The sequence below is a fragment of the Anguilla anguilla genome, chromosome 10 (genome assembly GCF_013347855.1).
Source record: "Anguilla anguilla isolate fAngAng1 chromosome 10, fAngAng1.pri, whole genome shotgun sequence".
NCBI classification, from domain to species: domain Eukaryota; kingdom Metazoa; phylum Chordata; class Actinopteri; order Anguilliformes; family Anguillidae; genus Anguilla; species Anguilla anguilla.
In genome coordinates, this window is record NC_049210.1 from 36,694,886 (window position 1) to 36,718,241 (window position 23,356).

Sequence of the window (23,356 nt, forward strand, 5' to 3'; positions counted from 1 at the left end):
ACGTCGTGTTTATTGGAGAAGAAAAATGGACGCGGTAACACATTCCAGCTCTGTTTGCACGGTTTCAGCCCATGGAAGGCATGCACGACAAAGGAATGGGGGAGGAGATGCACTTCGCCCAGATGAAGGGCATGGGCATGAGATCACTGCACAGCGGCATGGGGCCCCCTCAGAGCCCGATGGACCAGCTCAGCCAAGGTAAGGCGCCCCCCGCTGGCGCTGCCAGCTCCGCACAGTTAAACGGCGTCAGGTTTGCTGCCAAATTGCCTTTCTGCTGGTAGAGGGCTCTTGGCGGGTACGGCGTAGTCCAGGGTGAGAAATGTAGCGTTTTATTGTTTTTATTTATTTATTTATTTATTAATTTATTTATTTTGCATTCTGTCGTTCTGGTCTGATAAATTTGTAAAACGCACGCTGGTTATGTTTTCGATATTACTCAGAGAAGGAAAAATCGAAATTTAAAAGCTCTCGTTTCTGAACAATGCTATAAGCGTTAAAGTTTAAAAAATGTGGTGACAGAATTTCCAGGATGGCACCTTCGGTCTTCGCAGTCTGATCTGTCAGCTTTAGCTTTTTTTCCTTTTTCTCCCGAAACGCTCAGCCTGGGACGGTGAAATCTGCTCTCATCTCCGTTTCACACCGAGGCGCGAGCGAGGGAAAGTGGCTATTTGCGGCTAATCCTGTTTGTTAACACTTCATTATTTCTCCTCTCTCGGCTCCACATTGATTTTGCACAGCGGGAGTCGGGCTCCCCGTAGAGCCGGGGAATATGCTGATGTGCACGCAGCCAGCAAGGGCTGTAAATAACTACTTGTGGCTCCATTTAGCTTGCCATCATTTCTTTGGTTTAAAAAAAAAAAAAACTTCTGTCACTTGCTAACACTTCTTTGCTTTAAAAAAAAACAAACTTCTATCTCTTACTATCACTTCTTTGGTTTTTTTAAAAATCTTCCATCACTTGCTATCACTTCTTTGGTTAAAAAAAAACTGTCACTTGTCATCACTTTTTTGGTTTTTAAAAAACTTCTGTCACTTGCTATCACTTCTTTGGTTTTAAAAAACTGTCACTGCTATCACTATTTTGGTTTTAAAAATACTTGTATCACATGCTATCACTTCTTTGGTTTTAAAAAAGGTCTTGGTGGTCTGTTGTTTTTAATCTAACTACCTAGTTTGTCACTGATAATAGTCACTTAAATAAAGTTAACTTTCAGATGTAAGCAATTAGCAAGGTAACAAGGTATCTAGCTGATAATTTAGCAGTTTGACCATCTTAAAGGGAGAATATTATTCTTTGAAATTTTCTGAGATATTTTGAAGAGGAAACTCTTGATACCTGATTATTAATTTCTTGGTTATACCACTAATTCACTAGTAATATATGCGCATTACTTCAGTATAACAAGAGAGATTACTTTTTTTGAAGTTTGTATAAAAAATAACACTGTTCAAAACAGTTCTTAACATCCATATGTGCTCACACATGCACGTGTGCACACACACATGCACACACTCCCACACACACACGCACACACACACACACAGACACACACACACGGATATATATACAGTTACTGTTGGCAGCAAGGCTATTTATACATTACTACCCCCACCAGCAGGGTCCACAGATGAGGGCCATCTGCCATTGGTGAGTCTCACATGGACCATGTACTGTACTAAAGAGAGGAAAACCCGTCAAGTCAAGTGCCCGTGGTCAAAGCGTTCATCCGTCCCTCAGAAATCATTGAGTGCAACGTCCACAGCTGCTCCCCTTTTCCTCAGACCGTATTAATCCAGTGCTGCCCAATATCCAGCTACAAGCTGTATCTCACGTCTGGTTAGAAATATTTCATTAAAAATGGATCATACAGTCAACTAGAGGTGTTTCCAAATGGAACATTTGGCTGAGGTTTGAGCTGGTATGCATTCAGAAATGGGTAAAAAAAAGTGTATTAAAGGGTGATACGTGCTAACTAATTCATTTGTTTAGTGTGTACAGGTAATTAATATTAGTGTTTTTGTCAGACAAGGTGAATCAACCTACACACTGTTTGAATTTGACATTTGTAGGAGCAAATGTAAAAATACACAACTACTTAATACTGTCTCATTTCACTTCATAGATCTGAAAATAATAATTTCAAAAAAATACAGTGGAAAAAAAACAAATAAGATAGAAACAAATAAGATAGTCCTGACTGATTATTATTGAGATACATTGCACTAAACTTGAAACTAGACCATGTGCTATTGTTACAGCTTACCAAGGCCTTTTGCAGATTATTTCAATTTTACACAGCAGAATTTCAGGTTGTACATGCAATGCTGGCAGGTTTATTAAATAATGTTTACTCAAATGGTTTTAGTAATTTGGTTGCTCTGAGCCATTTGAGTAGGGCAATTTAATCTGTTCAAATGTTCACTGGTTAAGAATGAAGTTGTCTCTTTTTACTGTTTTTAATTGTGTTAAATGAGAAAAATAAATCTGCAAGTGGAATATCAGTTTTACAAATAGCACTGAGAGACAAATATTTACCCTGCCTCATTACAGGTTACATGTCCCCTCACCCGTCCCCCATGGGGGTGCCCGAGCACGCCTCCAGCCCCATGTCCGGAGGGGGTCCCACGCCCCCCCAGATGCCCCCCGCCCAGCCCGGCGGGCCCATCATGCCGGGGGACCCCCAGGCCCTCGGGCAGCAGCAGCAGCAGGGGCGGGGGCCCTCGGCCTTCAGCCCCGTGCAGCTCCAGCAGCTCCGCGCCCAGATCCTGGCCTACAAGATCCTGGGGCGGGGCCAGCCGCTGCCCGAGAACCTGCAGCTGGCCGTGCAGGGCAAGAGGAGCCTGCCCACCATGCAGCAGCAGCCCGCCAGCGCGCCCTACAGCAGGCCCCCAGGTGGGTGGGCGGAGCTCGTCCGCGCGCCGCGTGACACGCTCGTCCATGTGCCGCATGACACGCAGCAAGACGCCTCGCGTCATTTGAGCTTTACCGCCCAATTCAGACCAGAGAATGGCGACATGACCAAACCCTTTTAGAATGTTGCAGAGAGGAGTTGCGGCTGTGTGAAATTCGCAGTAAACCGTGCAGTGGTAATTCAATTCTAATAGTGTTAATTCAGCTGTAACTAATAACATTTAGTCCCACATTCTAGAGTGGGACCAAATTTTATCTGTTGAAGTTGAATTAACATGGTTAGAGTTGAATTAACACAAAGGACATTTTACTGTGTACCTGGCTCAGAACGTCAGATGCCGGAGCTTGCTGTTGCAGGCCATTCAGCTTGTCTTATTGCAGGTGGTGAGTTCTAGAACACGGCAAATAGTCGCCAGTTGCAGTTCGTCGCGTTGCACATTTTTGGTCTGAACCCCCAAGAGGGACCAAATGGACTCTGTAACAGTTCATTTAACACTGAACATTTTACTGTGCAGTTGCATTCTTGAGCCATCGTGCTAAATAATCACGACAGTGTTAGCATTTATCGAGCAACGGTTAGATGAAGACGTAATGTTTAACAGACTGTGAGATCAAGGCTGAATTAGGCCTGTTGTGATGCTGCCTGTGCAGGTGCTCCAGCTGTGCTGAATGTGGGCGAATGCCTGCACTGTTTACTCACCTGTGTTTGGTGGACCGTGATTGGTTTGCAGGTATGCCAGTGCATCCCATGGGCGGGCCTCCATCGGGACCATGCCCCACCCCTGGGATGCAAGGACACGCCCCCATGCCAGGACCGAAACCCTGGCCTGAAGGTGTGTGTCATTTCAGTACATTTCAGTACTTTCTTTTGTAAGAAAGAACTAGATGAACTGCCCTGAAATTCTTACCATAAAAAAGAATTGATCCACGTACAGAGTTCAGGCATTGCTGTGGATTTCTTCTCCTTGTGAATGATTTGAAATTTGCCCAAAGTTTCGGAGACGTCTCAGTGAATTCAGCCGCTTGCGCTCGTTTCAGGACAAAGCGGCGACGTGGCGGGCACCCCCCAGAAGCTGGCGGTCCCGGCGGCGAGCGGGAGGCCCTCCCCCGCCCCGCCGCAGATGCCGTCGGCCCCGCCGCCCATGCCCAGCACCTCGGTCCCGCAGCAGCAGCAGCAGCAGCAGCAGCAGCTCCCGGGGCAGCCCTCGCCCATGTTCCAGATGCAGCAGAAGCAGAACCGCATCACGCCCATCCAGAAGCCCCAGGGCCTGGACCCCGCCGAGATCCTGCAGGAGAGGGAGTACAGGTACCTCAGGCGACCCAAACCGCTCTGCGCACTCCCTCACCCAGGCCTGGCCCGGTCCTGTAGGTCAGCAGGGTGCAGGCTACCCTTAACCTTTTATAGGGATATTTCTCATTGGTATAACATAGGTCATTTTGTGGAGCCGATGTTGCATTCACGCTATGCAAATACAATGGGGTACATTGTATTTGCATAGCGTGAATACAACATCGGCTGTCCCTGCTGACCGTTAACGTCATCACCGTTCCTTTTTGTTGTCTGGCTCCCAGTTGACTCCCATTCATTTTTTGGACCTTGCCAAAATGAATAGTGTGCTGTATGTGATTAGAATGTTCTGAACCAAACATTCTAATGATGATGTAACAGTCATCACTGGTAACTGAGAGCAATGGAGTTCTAGAACTCTGAGTTAGAATTCTGAAGAAAAAAATGTTCCAAAAAACCTACTCTAAACTCAAGCCACTTACATGCTCGTTAAAAATCCTCTTTTTTGCAGTGAGGACAATTTTTCTGTGGTGGAGCCAGGTTTTTTGGACTTTTGGAACATTTTGTGGTCTGTCTTGTGACCGAGCAATCTGTTGCTTTTCGTTGTGTCCGTTTCATCATTGGCCGGGGATTCGGACAACCATGACTAGGCACCCCTATTTTCTGTGATCTCGAGATGTTTTATTCATGGAATGCCATCTGGAGTAATGGCAGTCACAGACCAGTGCTGCCAGTTAGGGGGACTCTAATTAGGATGCTCCTCCATGCTCTTCCACCGTCCCTCTTGATGTTAGAAATAAATTCTCTTCTCTAAACTCGGAAGGGTGGAGACTGTTTAAGTAGTACTTCAAGTTCAAGGACTACATTTAGCCGGAGGATAAAGTGAGGTGGATTTGTGAACTTTGGACAGAAGTCCTATTACACACCGTAGGCCTTTTGCAGACAGCAAATATTTAGATTGAGTTGGACCAGACTGCTTGTGTGACCAAACATAAAGGTTGTTTGAGCGGAAATGGGCGGGAAGGGTGAGAACCACACGTGAGAACTGCATGCATGCAGGAAGGCGTTCTCTTTTTGCAGAACTGAATTTGCATATGTTGGAGAATGCTGCGATAGATCACCTTAACGTCAATAACAAAGAAGATACTTGTTTGGAAATTCTTTCTGTTTTATGTGATATCGGGTGACTATTAGAGTGTACTGGAACATATTTGTCATTTGTATAGAGTGTATTGGTCACATATTTGCTTCACTGTATAATGCTTATTACTTAAGTCCTAATAATGTGGTTCACTGATGGTTAGACAAGGATGGATTAATCTATTTTGCTCTTGTGACAAAATACAAATATCTCTATGTATATTTCTTTGGTGCAGAACTTGAGTGGTGTCTGTGTATTTTTAAAGGCTATGAGATGCTGGTGCTTTAAATAATGATGTCCCTTTTTGGCTGGTTGAAAGACTTGGATTCAATAAATGTTTGTGGTTAACTTCGACTCATACGAATAAATCCCAGTTTGTTTGTTTTTATTCACAAAGGCAGTTGGTGACCTAATTCTGCCGATTTCTGAAGACAGCAAACTGACGTAAAACAAACACTTGGATGTATGTGTCAGTGTTGAGAATGTTGTTTGATTAAATCCAGGTCTTTGTGTGCATCTCATGCAATAATCACGTTTTACCAGTAGGGGGCAGAAAAGAACAGTGCATCAGTTCAGCTCTTATTTTTTTCTCTCTCTTTCAATGCAGGCTCCAGGCTAGGATTGCTCACAGAATCCAGGAGCTGGAGAATTTGCCTGGTTCTTTGCCCCCTGACCTGAGAACAAAAGCGACAGTGGAGTTAAAGGCCTTGAGGCTGCTTAACTTTCAGAGACAGGTACTGCTTAATTGGCCTTGTTTGGGTTTGGGTCACTCTATGATACGCTACTGCTAGTTTCAATACACCCACAATTTTCAAGCAATCGGAGATTTAAAAAAAATATATATTTTACAAAACAATAATTTAATTATTGCATTAAAATAGCCACCTTTGCATGCCATTTTTTCTTCTAGGACAGCCATATGGTTCTGAAAGTTCAACAACACGAGAAAGCAAAATCGTACCCAAACACTGTGTTTGAAATGTTATAACGCAAGAGTCTCAACGTTTGACTAATCTTCAGTGAGTCTATTTGGCCTCAGACTCCAATACAAATTTCAAGTTATTAGATAATTCTGCATTGATACAGTAAAAGTGAATTTAGCCATTTTGTCCTGGAAGTCTTCTGATTGGTTGGTGGGAAAGTGTCACCGCCCTCTCTTTGGCAGCTGAGGCAGGATGTGGTGGCCTGCATGCGGCGCGACACCACCCTGGAGACGGCGCTCAACTCCAAGGCCTACAAGCGCAGCAAGCGGCAGACCCTGCGCGAGGCCCGCATGACCGAGAAGCTGGAGAAGCAGCAGAAGATCGAGCAGGAGAGGAAGCGCAGGCAGAAGCACCAGGTACTGCTTCAGCACACCGGGCCCAACCAGGCCCAACTGGGCCCAACTGGGCCCAGGTGGGCTAAACTGAGCCCAAACAGGCCCAACCGGGCCCGGCTGGGCTAAACCTGGCCAATCTGGGTCCAAACATGCCAAACCGGGCCCAGGTGGGCTAAACCTGGCCAAATCTGGGTCCAAACAGGCTAAACCGGGCCCAAACAAGTTAAACTGGGTCTGAGCGAGCCAAACCGGGCTGAAATGGGCTAAACTGATCTTACCAGGCTAAAATGGGCCCGGCCAGGCTCGGCTGGGCTAAACCAGGCCAGTCAGGGTCCAAACAGGCTAAACTGGGCCCGAACAGGTGAACCTGGGCCCAGCCAGGCTAAACTGGTCCGCTCGTTTTAGCTCACAGCTGTCACAAATGTCTCAATTAGTGAGAACACCAGGGTCTTGGTTCTGTTAACATTTGTCCTTAACTTTCCATTTAAATACAAGTCTTTATGCTCTCCTTGCTATTATAGTCAATCTGGGTGCTGGGTACACTCAAATCAAACAGGCCTGAGTGAAATAAACACTGAATGAATGAAGTCTAGGTTTTCGAGTTTTTCCTCTGTATGGAGGGGTCAATACCTGCAAACACAGTCATCGTTTTAGTCACAGTAGTTTAATAAATTAGCTAAGGACCTTAGTGTAGTCTGACTATGCATGTAGTCCGGTTAGGTAGCTAAAGAGCAATGTGTACCTCTGGTTTTGCCTACCACCTTGATGGCAACAGGCAGGAATGTAAAGACAGAAGCAATGCAATTTAGTGTGCCTTCCTGTAAGCGCAGTATGGTAAACAGTACTGAGATGAGGCGGCAAAAGCCCTGTATCCAAAACTCAGATATAAATACAGGAGGCTTCTGAAAATGATCTTGGTATTGGGTGTCTTAAAAAAATTGCTTCAAGGGATTCATAAATGTTAAGTGAATGTTATGCATTGCTGAATTGTGAAATCAGTTGTGGCGTACTCACTCATAAAATCGGGAGAGGTAATCATTTTCTCTTTTTTGATTCGTTTCTGTCATGTCTCCGTGCGCTGTGATGAATAACTTGTTGGGCTCCGCTGATGAGGAGACGTTTATATTCTAAGCGGAAGCCGACCAGGCATATACAAAAACAAATTTACGAAATTACCCGAAAACACGCACTTACATTACAGAGATGACGGCTGATCCAGCTCGAGTACTTCTTCTATTTTAGTCTCAGGCAGTCGATAAGAAATTTATTCCTGCATCTGGAAGGTCTCAGATGGAGGAAACTAACAAAATGAAATATGACAAGGAAGTCGAGGAGCAGGAAGGACTCCTGCAGTGTTTGTGCTGGAGGCTTTTACAGACCACAGAAGAAGTGTAGAAAGTGTACATTACATCGGAGGATAACGACGACTAGCAGCTAACGATTTACGGCTTTCATGTTACAGTACATATACCTCCGTCCAGCACTTATATTGTACTTTATATAATTATCTTGATGTTGTAGCTTGTCACTACCTAGTTTGACTTAGCATCGGTTAGGCTAGAGAGTAATGTTTATTGTGTGAACTTGACTTACTGTGCTCACGGCTATGAATAACTGTTACAAAATGAGTATTGTACCTTATCGGACCTGTGTTTTGTAGTTGTTCCAGTGACCTTCAGTATGCACTTATTGTACATCGCTTTGGATAAATTCTTCTGCCAAGTAAAAGTAATGTAATGGCTATCAGATGCACTCATCAAATTTTGCACAATCACATAGTTTTTATAATTTATCCATAAAATAAAGCAAACTAATGTATCAATGCAGTCCAGATGACCTTTTGTGACTTTTGAATGATCTTTAAGCATCAGTAAACAAATGTTTTACTATGAAGACTTTTTTCTGTGTGAGGTTGGCATTCCTTCTTCATTTGATGATCGGGTTCCTGCACCAGCAACACAGGCTATTCCAGCTCATTCATTTTGTGCAACAGCTCCTTTCTAAACTTGAGTCACTAATTGGAGGAAGTCTTTGCAGAAATTGACTTTCTCCGCTATCTCTCTTTTTTTTTTTTTTTTTTTTTTTTTTTAGGAATACCTTAACAGCATCCTTCAACATGCCAAGGACTTCAAGGAATATCACCGGTCCATCACCGGAAAGATCCAGAAGCTGTCCAAGGCCATCGCCACCTGGCACACCAACACGGAGCGCGAGCAGAAGAAGGAGACGGAGCGGATCGAGAAGGAGAGGATGAGGAGGCTGATGGTAGGTGGGCCGCGGTCGGGCCGTCCGGACGGGTGTGGTAAACACCCCTGAGTTATCGCTGCGGGAACCCCCGAAAAATCAGACAGACCGCATCCCCCATCAGAGCCCTGCTGAGCGATGGGTTCGGCGGGCAGTGTTTACCAACGGAATTTTCCATTGCCATGCCGCATCCTTAAAACTTGTGATTGTTTTATCAGTGTTGTGTGATAATGGATATATGGGGTGGGGATGTTGGGGGGGGGAGTTTAAGTGCTATTTTACCAGGGTTACTCACTCCCTTTGCCCCCCTCCCCAGGCTGAGGATGAGGAGGGATACCGTAAACTCATCGACCAGAAGAAGGACAAGCGCCTGGCCTACCTGCTGCAGCAGACGGACGAGTACGTGGCCAACCTGACCGACCTGGTCTACGAGCACAAGGCCGCCCAGGCCGCCAAGGAGAAGAAGAAGAAAAAGAAGAAGAAGAAGGTTTGCCTTCTCTTTCTCTGCATCCTTGGGTGCTGATGCCACGTTTATATGCATGCTTTCCTTGGATGGACATTGTCCATCGCTTACTTGGTAACCTGTTTTGTGCTTTGTCTGTAGAAAGTGGATGAGAACCCTGATGAAATGGGTGCCATTGGTCCGGATGGGGAGGTGAGAAAGTCACAGATGTTTGGCTTGTATGGACAGCATGTCTGTGGTAATGTTTTTCACTGTCAGTGGATGACACTTTCAAAGGATTGTATTGTGTATATAGTCATGGCCTCAGGCATGACACAAAACGGAAACAACCCATTTTATAAAAAATCTTTTAACACATGCAAAACTAAAAACACAGCCAACGATTGGTGCAACAAAAAAAAAATACTGTTACTCTCTTTGCTTATGCTAAAGGTCTTCGTAAACCAGGCCCTCTGAAGTTATAAGTTGAACTAAGCAAATAACCCTTGATATTGGTGTCCACTAAGAAAAGCAGCTAAATGATATCTCACCTTGTCTTATTTGTTACATTATGAATATGATATTTTTATGAAAGCCGATCGATGAGAGCAGTCAGATGAGCGAGCTCCCGGTGAAGGTGATCCAGACGGAGACGGGGAAGGTGCTGCAGGGGACCGACGCGCCCAAGTCCAGCCAGCTGGAGGCCTGGCTGGAGATGAACCCTGGGTGAGAGCCCTCCGCCCGTCTCCGCCTGCGGGCCTAACCCTAACCCTACCGTAACCCCCTGTCTGTCTATACATACCGGCCTAAGCCTAACCATAACCCTCTGCCCGTCTGTATGTACTGGCCTAACCCTAACCCTAACCCTAACCCTAACCCCCTGTCTGTCTATACATACCGGCCTAACCCTAACCCTAACCCTCCGCCCGTCTCCGCCTACGGGCCTAACCCTAACCCTAACCCTAACCCTAACCCCCTGTCTGTCTATACATACCGGCCTAAGCCTAACCATAACCCTCTGCCCGTCTGTATGTACTGGCCTAACCCTAACCCTAACCCTAACCCCCTGTCTGTCTATACATACCGGCCTAACCCTAACCCTAACCCTCCGCCCGTCTGTATGTACTGGCCTAACCCTAATCATAACCCGTCTCCACTTGCATGTGCACTCATCATGTCTGTACGACTGTCAAATCTGCCACCTGCATGTTACACACACATAGTGTGATTCTCTTTAACGGTAGACTCCCTGATGCTAGCACCTGAGTCCAATTTCCATCTGTCCAGTGAAAAAACATTCAGACACTCTGTAGGAATGTTATAAGAACTACCAGCATCTTTTCTAGTATTATACACATTATTGAGGGTCACCTGCAACAGCATGGTGGTTTTAGAGAACCTTCACAGGGTAAAGGCTTTGGAAACCCTGATCTAGAATATCCAAACACATTAGCCTGAACCAGAACCTAGATACCATGCTGGGTACTAGATCCCATGCAGTAATTCTTTTTAATTTCCATTAAATGCGTTGCATTTTATCGCCGCTTAGCGAATCGATACACAGTCGAACCTTGCATAATTCTTTCTTCGTTCTTTAAACACTTATTTCTCAGATGTAAGTCAGCTCTTTTAAAAGCTTTTGACAGTTGCTTTGTGTCTCTCTTCTCTTTTCCCCATCAAAAAGATACGAAGTGGCCCCACGGTCCGACAGCGAAGAAAGCGGCTCGGAGTTCGAGGACGAGGTTTGTGTCTGCGCGGTTTTCCCGCGCGTCGTCATTAAAAGCGACAGCCCGGCGGTTTTTGAAACGAGTCCGGCGCTCCCGGTCGGCTCTGACGGCTCCTCCCAGTCCTCTCCCGCCGGTTTCTCTCAGGCCGTTTTTTTAATCACAGACTGCCGTTCGGTCTCCGTTTGATAAGTTTCGCCCGCCGTTCTGGGAGAGAGCCGCTCACCGGGGGTCCCTCTGTTCCGCGCAGGACGAAGACGAGGCGGTTTCCCGGGCCGAGTCCGAGGAGAAGAAGATCGTCGACCCCAACGCCGACGACGTGTGGGAGACGGAAGCGCACCAGATCATCGCGTGCGTAGCCCCGCTTCCCGCCGAAACCAGCGCGCCGCTCTTACACCCTCACCGCTAAAGAGCTCCTTTCACAGCCCGTTAGCACGTTTATCCTTCAAAGGTCACTTGTAGCGTCGGCACTATTTTTACCTTTATGTGGCTGTACTTGGGTATAGAATGAGTATAGAAGGCGTTTGAAATGGAACTCTTTGAAGTGCATGTCAGCTTGCGCTGACATGCACTTTGGAATGCTCAGTAATAACAGATCATATCAGTATTGACTGACATTGGTCTGTTTGTTTGTTGTTTATTTTTATTTGAATTATTTAAAATATTTTTTATTTATAATGTTTACTGGCCAAACTCATAGGCGAAGCTACACAGAGCTTTTTAGTCTTGCTCTTTGCTTAATAACAGGACATTGGTTGCAGATTGCTGTAATTTGTGGCATAATATTAAACTAGGAGGTATGGACATCGCTTATTATGGCCGGACGAATTCTGGTTACTGATATCAGTCCCAGATTTTTCATTATAAATGCCCCCCATTCAGTGTGTTCCTTGGGCTGGGCTGGGTTCTTTGGCAATACCAAGTTAATCCCTCCATGAGCCCATAGATACAGCAGATACACCGCTGTCATTGTCTGACAAGCTGCTGACACAGCGCTGTCATTGGCTAACGAACTGCTGACGCTGCACTCATTGGCTGACGAGCATCCTCCGTCCCGCCTTCTCCGCAGGTCAGCCAAACAGGACGTGGACGACGAGTACGCCGTCCCGACGGGGGAGACGTGCTCGCAGTCGTACTACGGGGTGGCCCACGCCGTCACGGAGAGGGTGGATAAGCAGTCCACGCTGCTGGTCAACGGAATGCTCAAGCACTACCAGGTAGAGCCGCGGGAGTCAGTACGGGAGGTCAGAGGTCGCGCACGGCATTGATTTCCTGGGCTCCTTATCTGAGGCGGCTTCTGCAACACTGGAAGGCCCGTGTACAGAATACTAATGTCAACCCCAGGATCAACCAACTGCTAAACCGCACTTCAAGCTTGGCTGTTAAACTCCTTTCTCCATCAGCGTTTTTAACAAACAAACTTAGCCAAAAATGGATGGACATGGATTCCTGTAGATGGCGAAGTCAAATTATTGAAATTTCCGGGCTCAGCTCTAACATTTTTTCAAAGGAGCGCGTGTGTGCTCCTAAGTTGATAAAGTTAAAAGCACACTAATGCATCCCAATTAGTAGACTCGCTCCTAAATTATTTTTCCACGTAACGCCCATCAGTTTTCAGTAGCAAATGCTCCTAAAATGTAGAGCCCCGATTTTCATCAAGCTTCATTTTTGTCACTCTTATTTTCGGAAACAGCAGCTGTTGAACTGTGTGAATATAATGATTATCCAAGGCGGCACCTAGCAGGAGCGATGTGTGTGTGAAATGGTGCAGGAGGTGTAGCATCAGTGTGTAAGCTGAGTACTGTGTTTAAATGAATCCCGTTCAGGAAACGCTGTATACTACCCAGGGTTATACCTGGTGTCAAGGTCGTAGATATAAATAACAGAAATGGGCACGCCCAAAATCAATACACCGATACAGTAAGCGAAGGAAGGGGTGAGAGAGCAATGGGGGGTTGGGGGAGTGTTGCATGGGCTGGTGGGAATAGCTGAAATAGCGCACAGCGCAGATCCTGTTGATCCAGCAGATCCATAATAATCTCACCAGTAAATCTAGGGTTTAAGTCACAGCTGCCACGGAATACAGACTCCCCACAAACTCTCCTGGAAGCTGTCAGGCTAAAAAACCGAGAGGAGCACGTCAAATGCCTGCTTTGATGAGGATGTAACCAGCCGTCTGTCTGCTTCGACATGTGCGTGCGGGCCGGGTGGAGTTTGCGATCCGCGTTTCCCTCCCTTTGTGGACATTGCGCTGTCTAATCGAAATATTCGCAAGGGTTTGCGGTGCAAATGTTCAGTATGCTAAAGTCGTCTTCGTTGGTGCCCTGTGGAAGTGGCAGACTCTAGAAAAAGGGTTTAAAAGCTACACGGTGAAGAAGGAGTCAGATGGACTTGGACACGGAGCATATAGGGCCAGCGTTCGAAAATTGCATATGCAGGGTCTTCTTTTCATTCCCAAGGCTCGCGTGAAGTTGCAGCTCTTTGAAGTTAGAGTTGAAAGGAAAAATGTAAATGCTCTTAAAAGCAACTTCCCAGATAGTTACAAAGTTCTCCTGAAGTCTCACTTTTGACACTGAGGATTCTTTCTGACGATGTGTGTGGTTCCCTCTATCGCTGTGGTCGTTGGGAGTTAGTGGCGGATTGTTGGTGGGTTCCCTGTATCGCTGTGGTCGTTGGGAGTTAGTGGCAGACCGTTGGTGGGTTCCCTGTATCGCTGTGGTCGTTGGGAGTTAGTGGCAGACCGTTGGTGGGTTCCCTGTATCGCTGTGGTCGTTGGGAGTTAGTGGCGGATTGTTGGCGGATTCTCTCTATCGTCGTGGTCGTTGGGAGTTAATGGCGGATTGCTGGCGGGTTCCCTCTATCGCTGTGGTAGTTGGGAGTTATTGGCGGACTGTTGTGTTGGCGGGTTCCATTTATCACTGTGGTCGTTGGGAGTTAACGGTGGACTCTTGTGTTTGTAGGTTCAGGGTCTGGAGTGGATGGTGTCCCTGTACAACAACAACCTGAACGGGATCCTGGCTGACGAGATGGGCCTGGGCAAGACCATCCAGACCATCGCCCTCATCACCTACCTGATGGAGCACAAGAGGCTCAACGGGCCCTACCTGATCATCGTCCCGCTGTCGTGAGTCTCGCACCCCCACCCCGTACAGCCACGCGCCTGCTTTCGGTGCTAAAAGCCTGCCACTGGTCCTCTGGTCTTAATGGTTAGCGTTCGCTCTGGCCCTGGAAGGTTGTGGGGTTAAGTCCCTTCACAGACTGCAGTGACTATAAAATGATTCCCTCTCTGTCTTGCTTGAGTGTAGATTTGTTTAATGAGAAGGTTTAATGAGATAGACTATGTAGGACATCTTTCCCTGAATTAGTTTGCTTCCCACTTTAGCAAAACACATTGAGGTGCTTTGTGCCGCAAACGTCAACTTTATTGTCTACGAGTCATAAAATCTTATTACAAATTGTTTATCTCCGCATGCACTTTTCATTCTGCATCACAGCATCACATTATATCAGTATCAGTGAGCACCTTGTGCATGTATCGTAGCTGGTTTGGTATTGAATCCTATGACAGTATCACTGGTGACCGCGGACTGGTCAGTGTGGGTTCCCAGAGAGGGAGGGTTTTGTCTGCAGGGCTGTCCTGTGGTGATTGGATGACAGCAGTCTGCAGTTTCTCTGTAGAGTGAAAATAAGCAGCTTGCAGCAAACACTTTGGATTGCGTTCAAGTCCCCACAATTCATGTGCGGATACTTTGGGGAAATTGTCCTAAAAATACAACTAGGCTTTCAGAATTTGGGGAAAATAAAATAAATCACTGAAAAAGCCAGAGCTGTTTTTTGTACAGTGAAGTGTTTTCTTTCTAGGACTCTGTCCAACTGGGTGTACGAGCTGGATAAGTGGTCTCCCACTGTGGTAAAAATCGCCTACAAGGTGAGTAGCAAAACAGAAGTGCGAGCATTGTAGCGGAGAGGGTTTCATTATTTCAAATGGCTCCCTCTCCTTCTATTCTCCGCCTTTAAAAGTTTAAGAACGCCTTTTTTTGTCAAAGAGGTGTTGTGGAAAAAGAGGCGGGGTTCTCTTTGTGAGCGTGTTTTGTGAGCGTCTCCTCGCTGACGCACGCGTCTCCTGTTTTTCCCGGTCGGAAAAAGGGAACGCCCGCTCTGCGCAGGTCCCTGGTGCCTCAGCTCCGAAGCGGGAAGTTCAACGTGCTCCTGACCACCTACGAGTATATCATCAAGGACAAGCACATCCTGGCCAAGGTGAGGTCCGCCGCGCCCGCGCGATAAAGCCGAGCGAGGGGAACCGCGACCTTTGCCCTCCCGCTCATTGCGACGCCCCCCTCCCGCCCCTCCGCAGATCCGCTGGAAGTACATGATCGTGGACGAGGGCCACCGCATGAAGAACCACCACTGCAAGCTGACGCAGGTGCTGAACACGCACTACGTGGCCCCGCGGCGCCTCCTGCTGACCGGCACGCCCCTGCAGAACAAGCTCCCCGAGCTCTGGGCCCTGCTCAACTTCCTGCTGCCCACCATCTTCAAGAGCTGCAGCACCTTCGAGCAGTGGTTCAACGCTCCCTTCGCCATGACCGGCGAGAGGGTATGACTCGGTTTTATCCAGATTGTTGATGCATTGTTTTGTGGGTAATGTAGTTTTTGAATACCAACACAGATTCTGTAGAGGAGCCTTGTGGTCATCTCCTGTGTGCGTTCTGTTCTCTCTACTTTCTAACTACAGGTTCTCATTGGTAAATGTTTTCTGTTGGAAAACATCATTTTTGATGTGTGCTCAAAGTCAATATTTATCACCAAGGAGCTGTCCTTAGCCATGCCCATTCATGAATATTCATAAGATATGTCCTGCATAGGTTGTGAGATGTAAGATGCTCAAGGAAGATCTCTTATGGACTGTATGACTGAATGTCAGTTCCTCTGCTTGCGCTCCACTTCTTGTCAGGTGGACCTGAATGAGGAGGAGACCATCTTGATCATCCGCCGTCTCCACAAGGTGCTCCGCCCCTTCCTGCTCCGTAGGCTGAAGAAGGAGGTGGAGTCGCAGCTACCAGAGAAGGTGGGGACCTGGCCAAAACGGTTGGCCAGTCATCTTGCCATTGGAGGTCACGGGTCTTAGGTCATCGCCTTCCGCACGTAACCTTTGTGCGTTCGGTCTCCTCGCAGGTGGAATACGTGATCAAGTGCGACATGTCCGCCATCCAGAAGGTTCTGTACCGGCACATGCAGGGCAAGGGCATCCTTCTGACCGATGGCTCTGAGAAGGACAAAAAGGTAAGAGTTAGAGACACAGTCACTCGGAAAACACTCGTTTTCCTGCTGAATGCAGGGAAATTGTATTCGCGGAACTACCAGCATCATTTTGACGACTGTAAACTCAAATGGAGAATTTGTATATTTAATCCATTTAGGTGTGACATCACAAATATTTGATTAGAATGTTCTTAACTGAACATTCTAATGCTGATGTCACAATCACTACTGGTAACTGAAAGCAATGGAGTTCTAGAACACTGACTAGAATGCTGGTTGAGGGGGAGTGTACATCATTATCGATGGATGCAAAGAGACAGGTAGAATCTGTAACATAGAGCTGCAGTTCATTAAGCATTAACCAAGTCTCTTTAGAAAGGGAGGCAGCATTCTTTACCCTGTGCTAGGAGAATGGTGGCAAAATGGTGTTAGCGCACAAATGGTTTCTGTTTTTTTTTTTTTCACCCAGGGAAAAGGGGGCGCAAAGACTCTGATGAACACCATCATGCAGCTGAAGAAAATCTGCAATCACCCGTACATGTTCCAGCACATCGAGGTGCGTACCCCGGCAGGGAAGAACACTTCAGCTTGATTGCCCTGTCTAAGCTGAGCCCTCCACCTGAATACCTTCGGCATTAGGCAGCCTGGTATTCAAGGGTACTCCACTTAAAGACATGTTCCCTCTGTTTTTAAGCTCAATCAGTTTCGAAGCTGACGTCTTTGCCTGCTCAGTTTGACGTTCATTTCCAAATGCCTGTTCTTTCTAAGGAATCGTTCGCTGAGCACTTGGGGTACCCACACGGCATCATCAGTGGGTAAGTGTGTCAGTAATTGCAATTAAAAGACTTTGTAACATAAAAATATTTGCAAGACAGAACTTGTTTTGCTCACTGTCATGCATAAAAACGTTATGTTTTTTCCAGGTATATACGATACGTCACAATATTTTGTGTTCATATAGGCAATAAATGAATCATACAAAATTGATCAGCACATGCTTTTTTCTTGTTTCAAAAGCAATTTTCATGTCAGTTTTTTAGTTCTGTCACCATTGGTTGAACGTCATTACAGCTAATCAAGGCTCTTCAAAGCAAGGAGCACTGGGTAGCTGGTTATCGATTTCAGCAACAGACACTGGAGAAATACAAAAAGCTGTGTGTAAGTTGCTCTGGATAAAAAATCTGCGAAATGCCCATTATGTAATGTAATTTAGTATGATTTTCTTTCAAACTTTTCTGACAGACAATTTCATTACCTCATGTTGTAATATATTTACAGGCATTTAGCAGAGGCTCTTATCCAGAGCAACTTACACAGCTTTGTTTTTTGCATTTCTCCATTCTTTATAGCTGATAATTGTTCCGGTGATGTACAATAGTAAAGTAACAAATTCCAGGGGTGTATTCCAAACGTGCAAGAATGGGCGGTATGTGTTTGATACAGACCTCGTCCTCCTCCTTCTCATCTTCCTCCTCCTCCCTTCTCTCGCTCCCAGACAAGACCTGTACCGCGCCTCGGGGAAGTTTGAGCTGCTGGACCGCATCCTGCCCAAGCTCCAGGCCACCAACCACCGAGTGCTGCTCTTCTGCCAGATGACCACGCTCATGACCATCATGGAGGACTACTTTGCCTACCGCAACTTCCTCTATCTGCGCCTGGATGGTGCGTCCTACCGCCATCGCCGCTGTCGGCAGTTTTGAGGAAAAGGCACCCAAAAAGAGAAAAGCGGTTCAGGGTGTTCGTGTGAACGCATGCGGTCCAGATCTGAACCAGGATTGACTGGGACTTGTGCACGGCTGAATTGATTTTCTAGTTCTAGCTCGTTAGGTACTAGTGTTTGTTGGGTACTGGCGGCAGTGTAGTACAATGGGTAAGGGAACTGGTCTCGTAACCTGAAGGTCACAGGTTCAATTCCTGGGTAGGACACTGTCGTTGTACCTTTGATCAAGGTATTTAACCTGCATTGCTTCAGTACATATCCAGGTGTATAAATGGATGCAATGTAAATGCTACGTGAAAGTTGTGTAAGTCGCTCTGGATAAGTGCGTCAGCTAAATGCCTGTAATATTGTAATGTGCTGGATATGGGCCTCTGGTGAATGCCCGCATGTGAATGTACAACAAGCCGCGTCCCGTTTTGTTGACCCCCGCAGGGACGACCAAGTCGGAGGACCGCGCGACCCTGCTGCAGAAGTTCAACGAGAAGGGCTCCGTGTACTTCATCTTCCTCCTGAGCACCCGGGCCGGCGGGCTGGGCCTCAACCTCCAGGCCGCCGACACCGTGGTCATCTTCGACAGCGACTGGAACCCGCACCAGGTTGGTCCGCCGAGCCTCCCCGGGGGGGTCGCCCGGGTGGAACGAGCCGCGGCCGTCTCCAGGGCGCGGCCTAAAGCGTGCATTTGTGCACGTGCTCGTCTAAAAAAGAAAAAAAATTATCTGGAATTTTACATTCACCTTTTGGTATTTAGAAAACCTAAATGTCTTTTAGAAAACACATTTACCAAAGTGCGTATAAGGAAAGCTAGGCTGAGAGCAGAGACCATATCAGACTATCAATGTTGCAACCGATAGCGTAAACCTACAACATGACCTTAACACGTAATAGATGGAAGAAGGAGACAGAGGATGTAATGTAGCATAAATAGGGCTGTTCAACCTGGAATGCTAAGAGCTCAGGGCTTTTTGAACCAAGGTGCTGCTTGAACAGGTCGACTCTTGATTGCGAGCGATTTTTGACTGCTTTTTGGCCTCCCCCGTCCCCCCAGGACCTGCAGGCCCAGGACAGGGCTCACCGGATCGGGCAGAAGAACGAGGTGCGCGTCCTGCGCCTCTGCACCGTCAACAGCGTGGAGGAGAAGATCCTGGCCGCCGCCAAGTACAAGCTGAACGTGGACCAGAAGGTGATCCAGGCCGGCATGTTCGACCAGAAGTCCTCCAGCCATGAGCGCCGGGCCTTCCTGCAGGCTATCCTGGAGCACGAGGAGCAGAACGAGGTGGGACCGCATCACTTCCTGCCCTGCCCGCATCACTCCCTGTGTGCCCTGAAATGCTGGCTCAGTCACACTCAGATCAATCGTGGTCTCGGCTGTTATTCTGATTTGTACAGCCTTGCTACTGCACTTTTAACCGGATCAGGTTGGCTCTGATGTGCGAGGTCCACAGAACGTCTTGGCATGTGCTCTGCCTTCGTGACATCCTGATTGGTTAGAATTTTGTGTAGGTGGAGCTACAGTTAGAAGCAGCGATTCAAGCCAATACAACAACAGACTTAGAACTCTGGCTAAATCTTGGCAGAACCAATCATATTGCAAGAAACTGATTTCACAAGCTGCACCTTCCCTTTCCAGTGTCCCTAGAGGTTACCTGGTGTAAAGACTGTAATTAGCACTGGGTAAGCTCATCCGGGACCAGTAACTGCGGACCAGGAAGCAGCAAGTGACTGGTGTCACAAGCAAAATGTAACAGGATTGGTTGAATCCCAGAGGGTTGTTTGGTTACATCTTACAGATGAGGCACAGTTTTACTCCAGTTTAAATGGAATACAGAATAATGGATTTGGTGACCCAAGGAAACTCAGGGATCATTTACTGCTTTCACAAAGGAAGGTTAAAAGGAATCACCCTTACCACATTTTTTTTGGCAGTCTAGCTTTGTGTTGCTGAATATGAGCCATCTAAATGTGTAGTATTTATATTGGGCGCCATTTTAAAATGACATGTGAATTTTATTCAGTGTGTGTGTGCGTATGTGCGCGTGTGTGTGCACTTAATACGTAATTTACTTGGCTCCCGTCGTTCCTGAGACGTATATATTGACAAAGTAACAGTAATCATTTCAGCCACAACTAAACATTTCATGTCTCAAATGTAAGCCAGTAAACCTGTATTCATAACACACCTTATATGGAGGAAGTTTCATAATGGGGAATGTGAACGGTGTAATGGAAATGCTGGCATACTCCTCTGACTGTGGACAGCCAAAGATGGCTCCTTCAGTTTTTTTCATCTCTAATCTGACCTTCTGTCACTTTCACCATAAATTTACTTCACTGCAGTCACTCTGCTTCTCCCTTAATCCCTAAACAGTGACACGGTGAGTTATTGTACCTGTCTGCGGTGTTTTGAAGTGACAGCAGTTGTAGCGCTGTTTGTGGAAACCCTTCTTCGTCAGGGTTTGAAAACCTGGCAGGACGGCTGGCTTGTGTCAGAGACTGAAGGCTGGCCAGGTTCTCCTCTTTCCGTACGTCATTAGAAATACACAGCCGTGCTAGTGCTTGATAAGCGTCATAAAGCATATTGAGATTATTAATGAGATATTAGACTGCAGGCGTGTCTTAAATATTTTACTGTGCTCAAGTGAAGCAGCCTGTAGTTTATAGAGCTGACAGAAAACTAAAACTAAGGTAATTGGTTGGAACAAAAACCAGCATGCGGACTGGCCCTCTAGGACTGGAGTCGGGCACCCCTGTTGTATATGAATGGGTATTAATAAACCCTCCCAAGTCTGGAGCATGGACTGAAATAAAGAGTTGTTCCGGGTTTTACTCAGCGCAGTTATCCAGCTAACTCAGTAATCCTGCTTTGTGAAACAGTACCCAGGGGCAAGCTGGAGTTTACAGCCCTGGCCTGCTCTTACCACTGCGCACGTGTCACACCTGTGCGTTTGCTTTCAGGAGGAAGACGAGGTCCCGGACGACGAAACGCTCAATCAGATGATCGCTCGTAACGAGGATGAGTTTGAGCTTTTCATGGTAAGAATAAATCTGCTGTCTCTGTTGCCCTTTGCTAACAACACCCCCTTCTCACTGCTTTTCCCTTTCAGTTTGTGCTTACATGTGAATAATAAACTTGGAAGTTAATAAAACGACATTGATTAATGTTACGGTGTTGTGGAAGCTGACTGTAAAACAGGCCCAGTTTAAGGGATGATGTGGTCACTTTCCATTGTAATGAGAAAAACAACATGCTTGTCATGTAAACTCAAAACAGTCATTTATTTCTGCAGTTTCTTGGGTTTCACCCCAGTTGCTGATGAAATGGTAATATCTCGCATGAAAGGACAGCACAGCTTAGTTCTTGGAGCAGTGATAGGCTCATAAGCTTTCCCTTAATAGGATTTGTTTATTATTGCATAGGGGCCAACAGCAGCCAAGGAAATGATTACACAATGGCTGTGACTTGGGTACGAGTAATGGATTGATTGATTACTCGTCAGATACGTGCCTACTCGATCTTTATTTTCTCATAAAGGCTACGCTTGTACATCTGTGTATTGGAACTTGGCTCCATTTGTTGATTTATCATAAAGTGTGTAAAAAAGAAAAAAGAAAATATTAAAATAGAGTATATTTGTACACCTAGTATGAGCAGTATAAAACAAATAAGTACTGTATTTTGAAAGGCATGTTTTCATTGCAATTATGCTTTTGTTGGTAAGCCGTTGTATAGGCCTGAGGGGCTGAGCATTATGCAGTTCATTGGATGCCCTGCGCTGAGGGTAACTGTCAATTGTAAGCAAATATTCCAGAAAGGCAAGCCCCTTCTTTAAAACGATTATGAATAATTCTCTTTGAAAATATATATTTTCTCCCCAATTTAACCGCTCTTCAGGGAACGTATTTCCAATACAAAAGGGAGAAATGCATCAAGGAAAGCCAAGGGAAGGGGTCACAAACTCAGTCACATCTCACGCTAACATCTCATCAGCGATTGAGAGTAATTAAAACAGCGAAAGGGAAAGCCAGAGGGGCAAGGTCAGAGGAGGAGAAGCAGTCAGGTGGTTGTCGGGGGGCCTGTGAGGTTAAAGCGCTGTCGCCACGGTTGTGGCTTTTCAGCGAATGGACATGGACCGGCGGCGGGAGGACGCGCGGAACCCCAAGCGCCGGCCGCGGCTGATGGAGGAGGACGAGCTGCCCTCCTGGATCATCAAGGACGACGCCGAGGTGGAGCGGCTCACCTGCGAGGAGGAGGAGGAGAAGATCTTCGGCCGCGGCTCCCGCCACCGGCGGGACGTGGACTACAGCGACGCCCTGACCGAGAAGCAGTGGCTGCGGGTAGGTCTTCCTCTCCACCAACCCCCCCCCCCCCCCCCCCCCCAATCTCTCCTCACTCCAGTCACGCACGCCATCTGTTGGCTTCTCGGTGCGGAAAAAGGCCACGTGCCTGGCGGTGTTGGCAAGAGAAGGCTGCGCTGTGCTCTGGTTGGCTGTGACCGTTCGCACCAGATGGGTAGCAACTGGCTACTGTCTCCCATCAAACTCAAGTGAATTCATATTTAATTGTTTTAGCGGTATTTTCATGATCTGACTTGGCGTAACTCGGTTGTTGCGTCACAGGTGACGAGTTTTATCGAGGCGAATCTGCTCAGTTCCTCATCATGTCCAGCTTTATCTAAAACGCAAATGTAAATTAGGAAGAACAGTGGAAAGAAACTGCTTCCAAAGAAAGGTAGAGTCCTGCAGAGCAACATGGAAACTTCCCTCTCATTAATCAGCATTACAGACATTACGGAATACTGTTACATTACGAAACAGGCTGAATGGTCTCGTCTCTTGGCCAGACGGCCAAGAACCAGGAAAAGCAGAGGAAGTTTTCCTTTTAATTTTATTTCAAATTAGCGGGTGTGTGCTTGCCTTGGTGAGGCCATATTGCTGCTAATCTGTCGCTGTAACTTTAGCTTCAAATAGAACATGTTTTCTGTAATGTATATAGTGTAGGACACATTCACTGCGCACTAGGACTTATACTGTATATAATAGCAAGTTGCACTACTTAGCATTTAATTTTCTTGAGTCCACAAATTAATATTGGTTTGTTTCATATCGCTACTTTTTTTCGCCCTCGTATTAAAGAAACAATCCTGCTGCTTTACTTGAGGTAGGTGGGTTTGATTAGGAAGCAACACAGAAGGGAATTGAGATCGGCACAGGAGTGCCACACGGTAAAATATTCAGTGTTAAATGAACTCTTACAGAATACATGTGGTCCCTATTGGACTCTTACATACTCTGTTAGAGTTTAAATAACA

The 23,356-nt window shown here is 46.5% G+C and overlaps 1 protein-coding gene across 2 annotated transcripts in view; it reads left to right on the forward strand.

The window, feature by feature from the left end:
- Window positions 1–23,356, forward strand: part of smarca2 (SWI/SNF related, matrix associated, actin dependent regulator of chromatin, subfamily a, member 2) — a 39,431-nt gene that overhangs the window by 2,734 nt on the left and 13,341 nt on the right. For both annotated transcript variants that reach the window (XM_035436212.1, XM_035436213.1), the window contains exons 3-28: window positions 69–198; window positions 2,552–2,893; window positions 3,643–3,744; window positions 3,950–4,217; window positions 5,948–6,074; window positions 6,506–6,679; window positions 8,750–8,923; window positions 9,219–9,389; window positions 9,507–9,557; window positions 9,940–10,070; window positions 11,029–11,086; window positions 11,319–11,419; window positions 12,138–12,285; window positions 14,029–14,192; window positions 14,930–14,996; window positions 15,215–15,325; window positions 15,423–15,665; window positions 16,023–16,136; window positions 16,244–16,351; window positions 16,800–16,886; window positions 17,099–17,145; window positions 17,826–17,992; window positions 18,483–18,646; window positions 19,096–19,323; window positions 21,003–21,080; window positions 22,164–22,382. In XM_035436212.1, coding sequence (XP_035292103.1) covers window positions 69–198; window positions 2,552–2,893; window positions 3,643–3,744; window positions 3,950–4,217; window positions 5,948–6,074; window positions 6,506–6,679; window positions 8,750–8,923; window positions 9,219–9,389; window positions 9,507–9,557; window positions 9,940–10,070; window positions 11,029–11,086; window positions 11,319–11,419; window positions 12,138–12,285; window positions 14,029–14,192; window positions 14,930–14,996; window positions 15,215–15,325; window positions 15,423–15,665; window positions 16,023–16,136; window positions 16,244–16,351; window positions 16,800–16,886; window positions 17,099–17,145; window positions 17,826–17,992; window positions 18,483–18,646; window positions 19,096–19,323; window positions 21,003–21,080; window positions 22,164–22,382 — 3,774 coding nt within the window. The remainder of the gene's footprint in view (window positions 1–68; window positions 199–2,551; window positions 2,894–3,642; window positions 3,745–3,949; window positions 4,218–5,947; window positions 6,075–6,505; window positions 6,680–8,749; window positions 8,924–9,218; window positions 9,390–9,506; window positions 9,558–9,939; window positions 10,071–11,028; window positions 11,087–11,318; window positions 11,420–12,137; window positions 12,286–14,028; window positions 14,193–14,929; window positions 14,997–15,214; window positions 15,326–15,422; window positions 15,666–16,022; window positions 16,137–16,243; window positions 16,352–16,799; window positions 16,887–17,098; window positions 17,146–17,825; window positions 17,993–18,482; window positions 18,647–19,095; window positions 19,324–21,002; window positions 21,081–22,163; window positions 22,383–23,356) is intronic.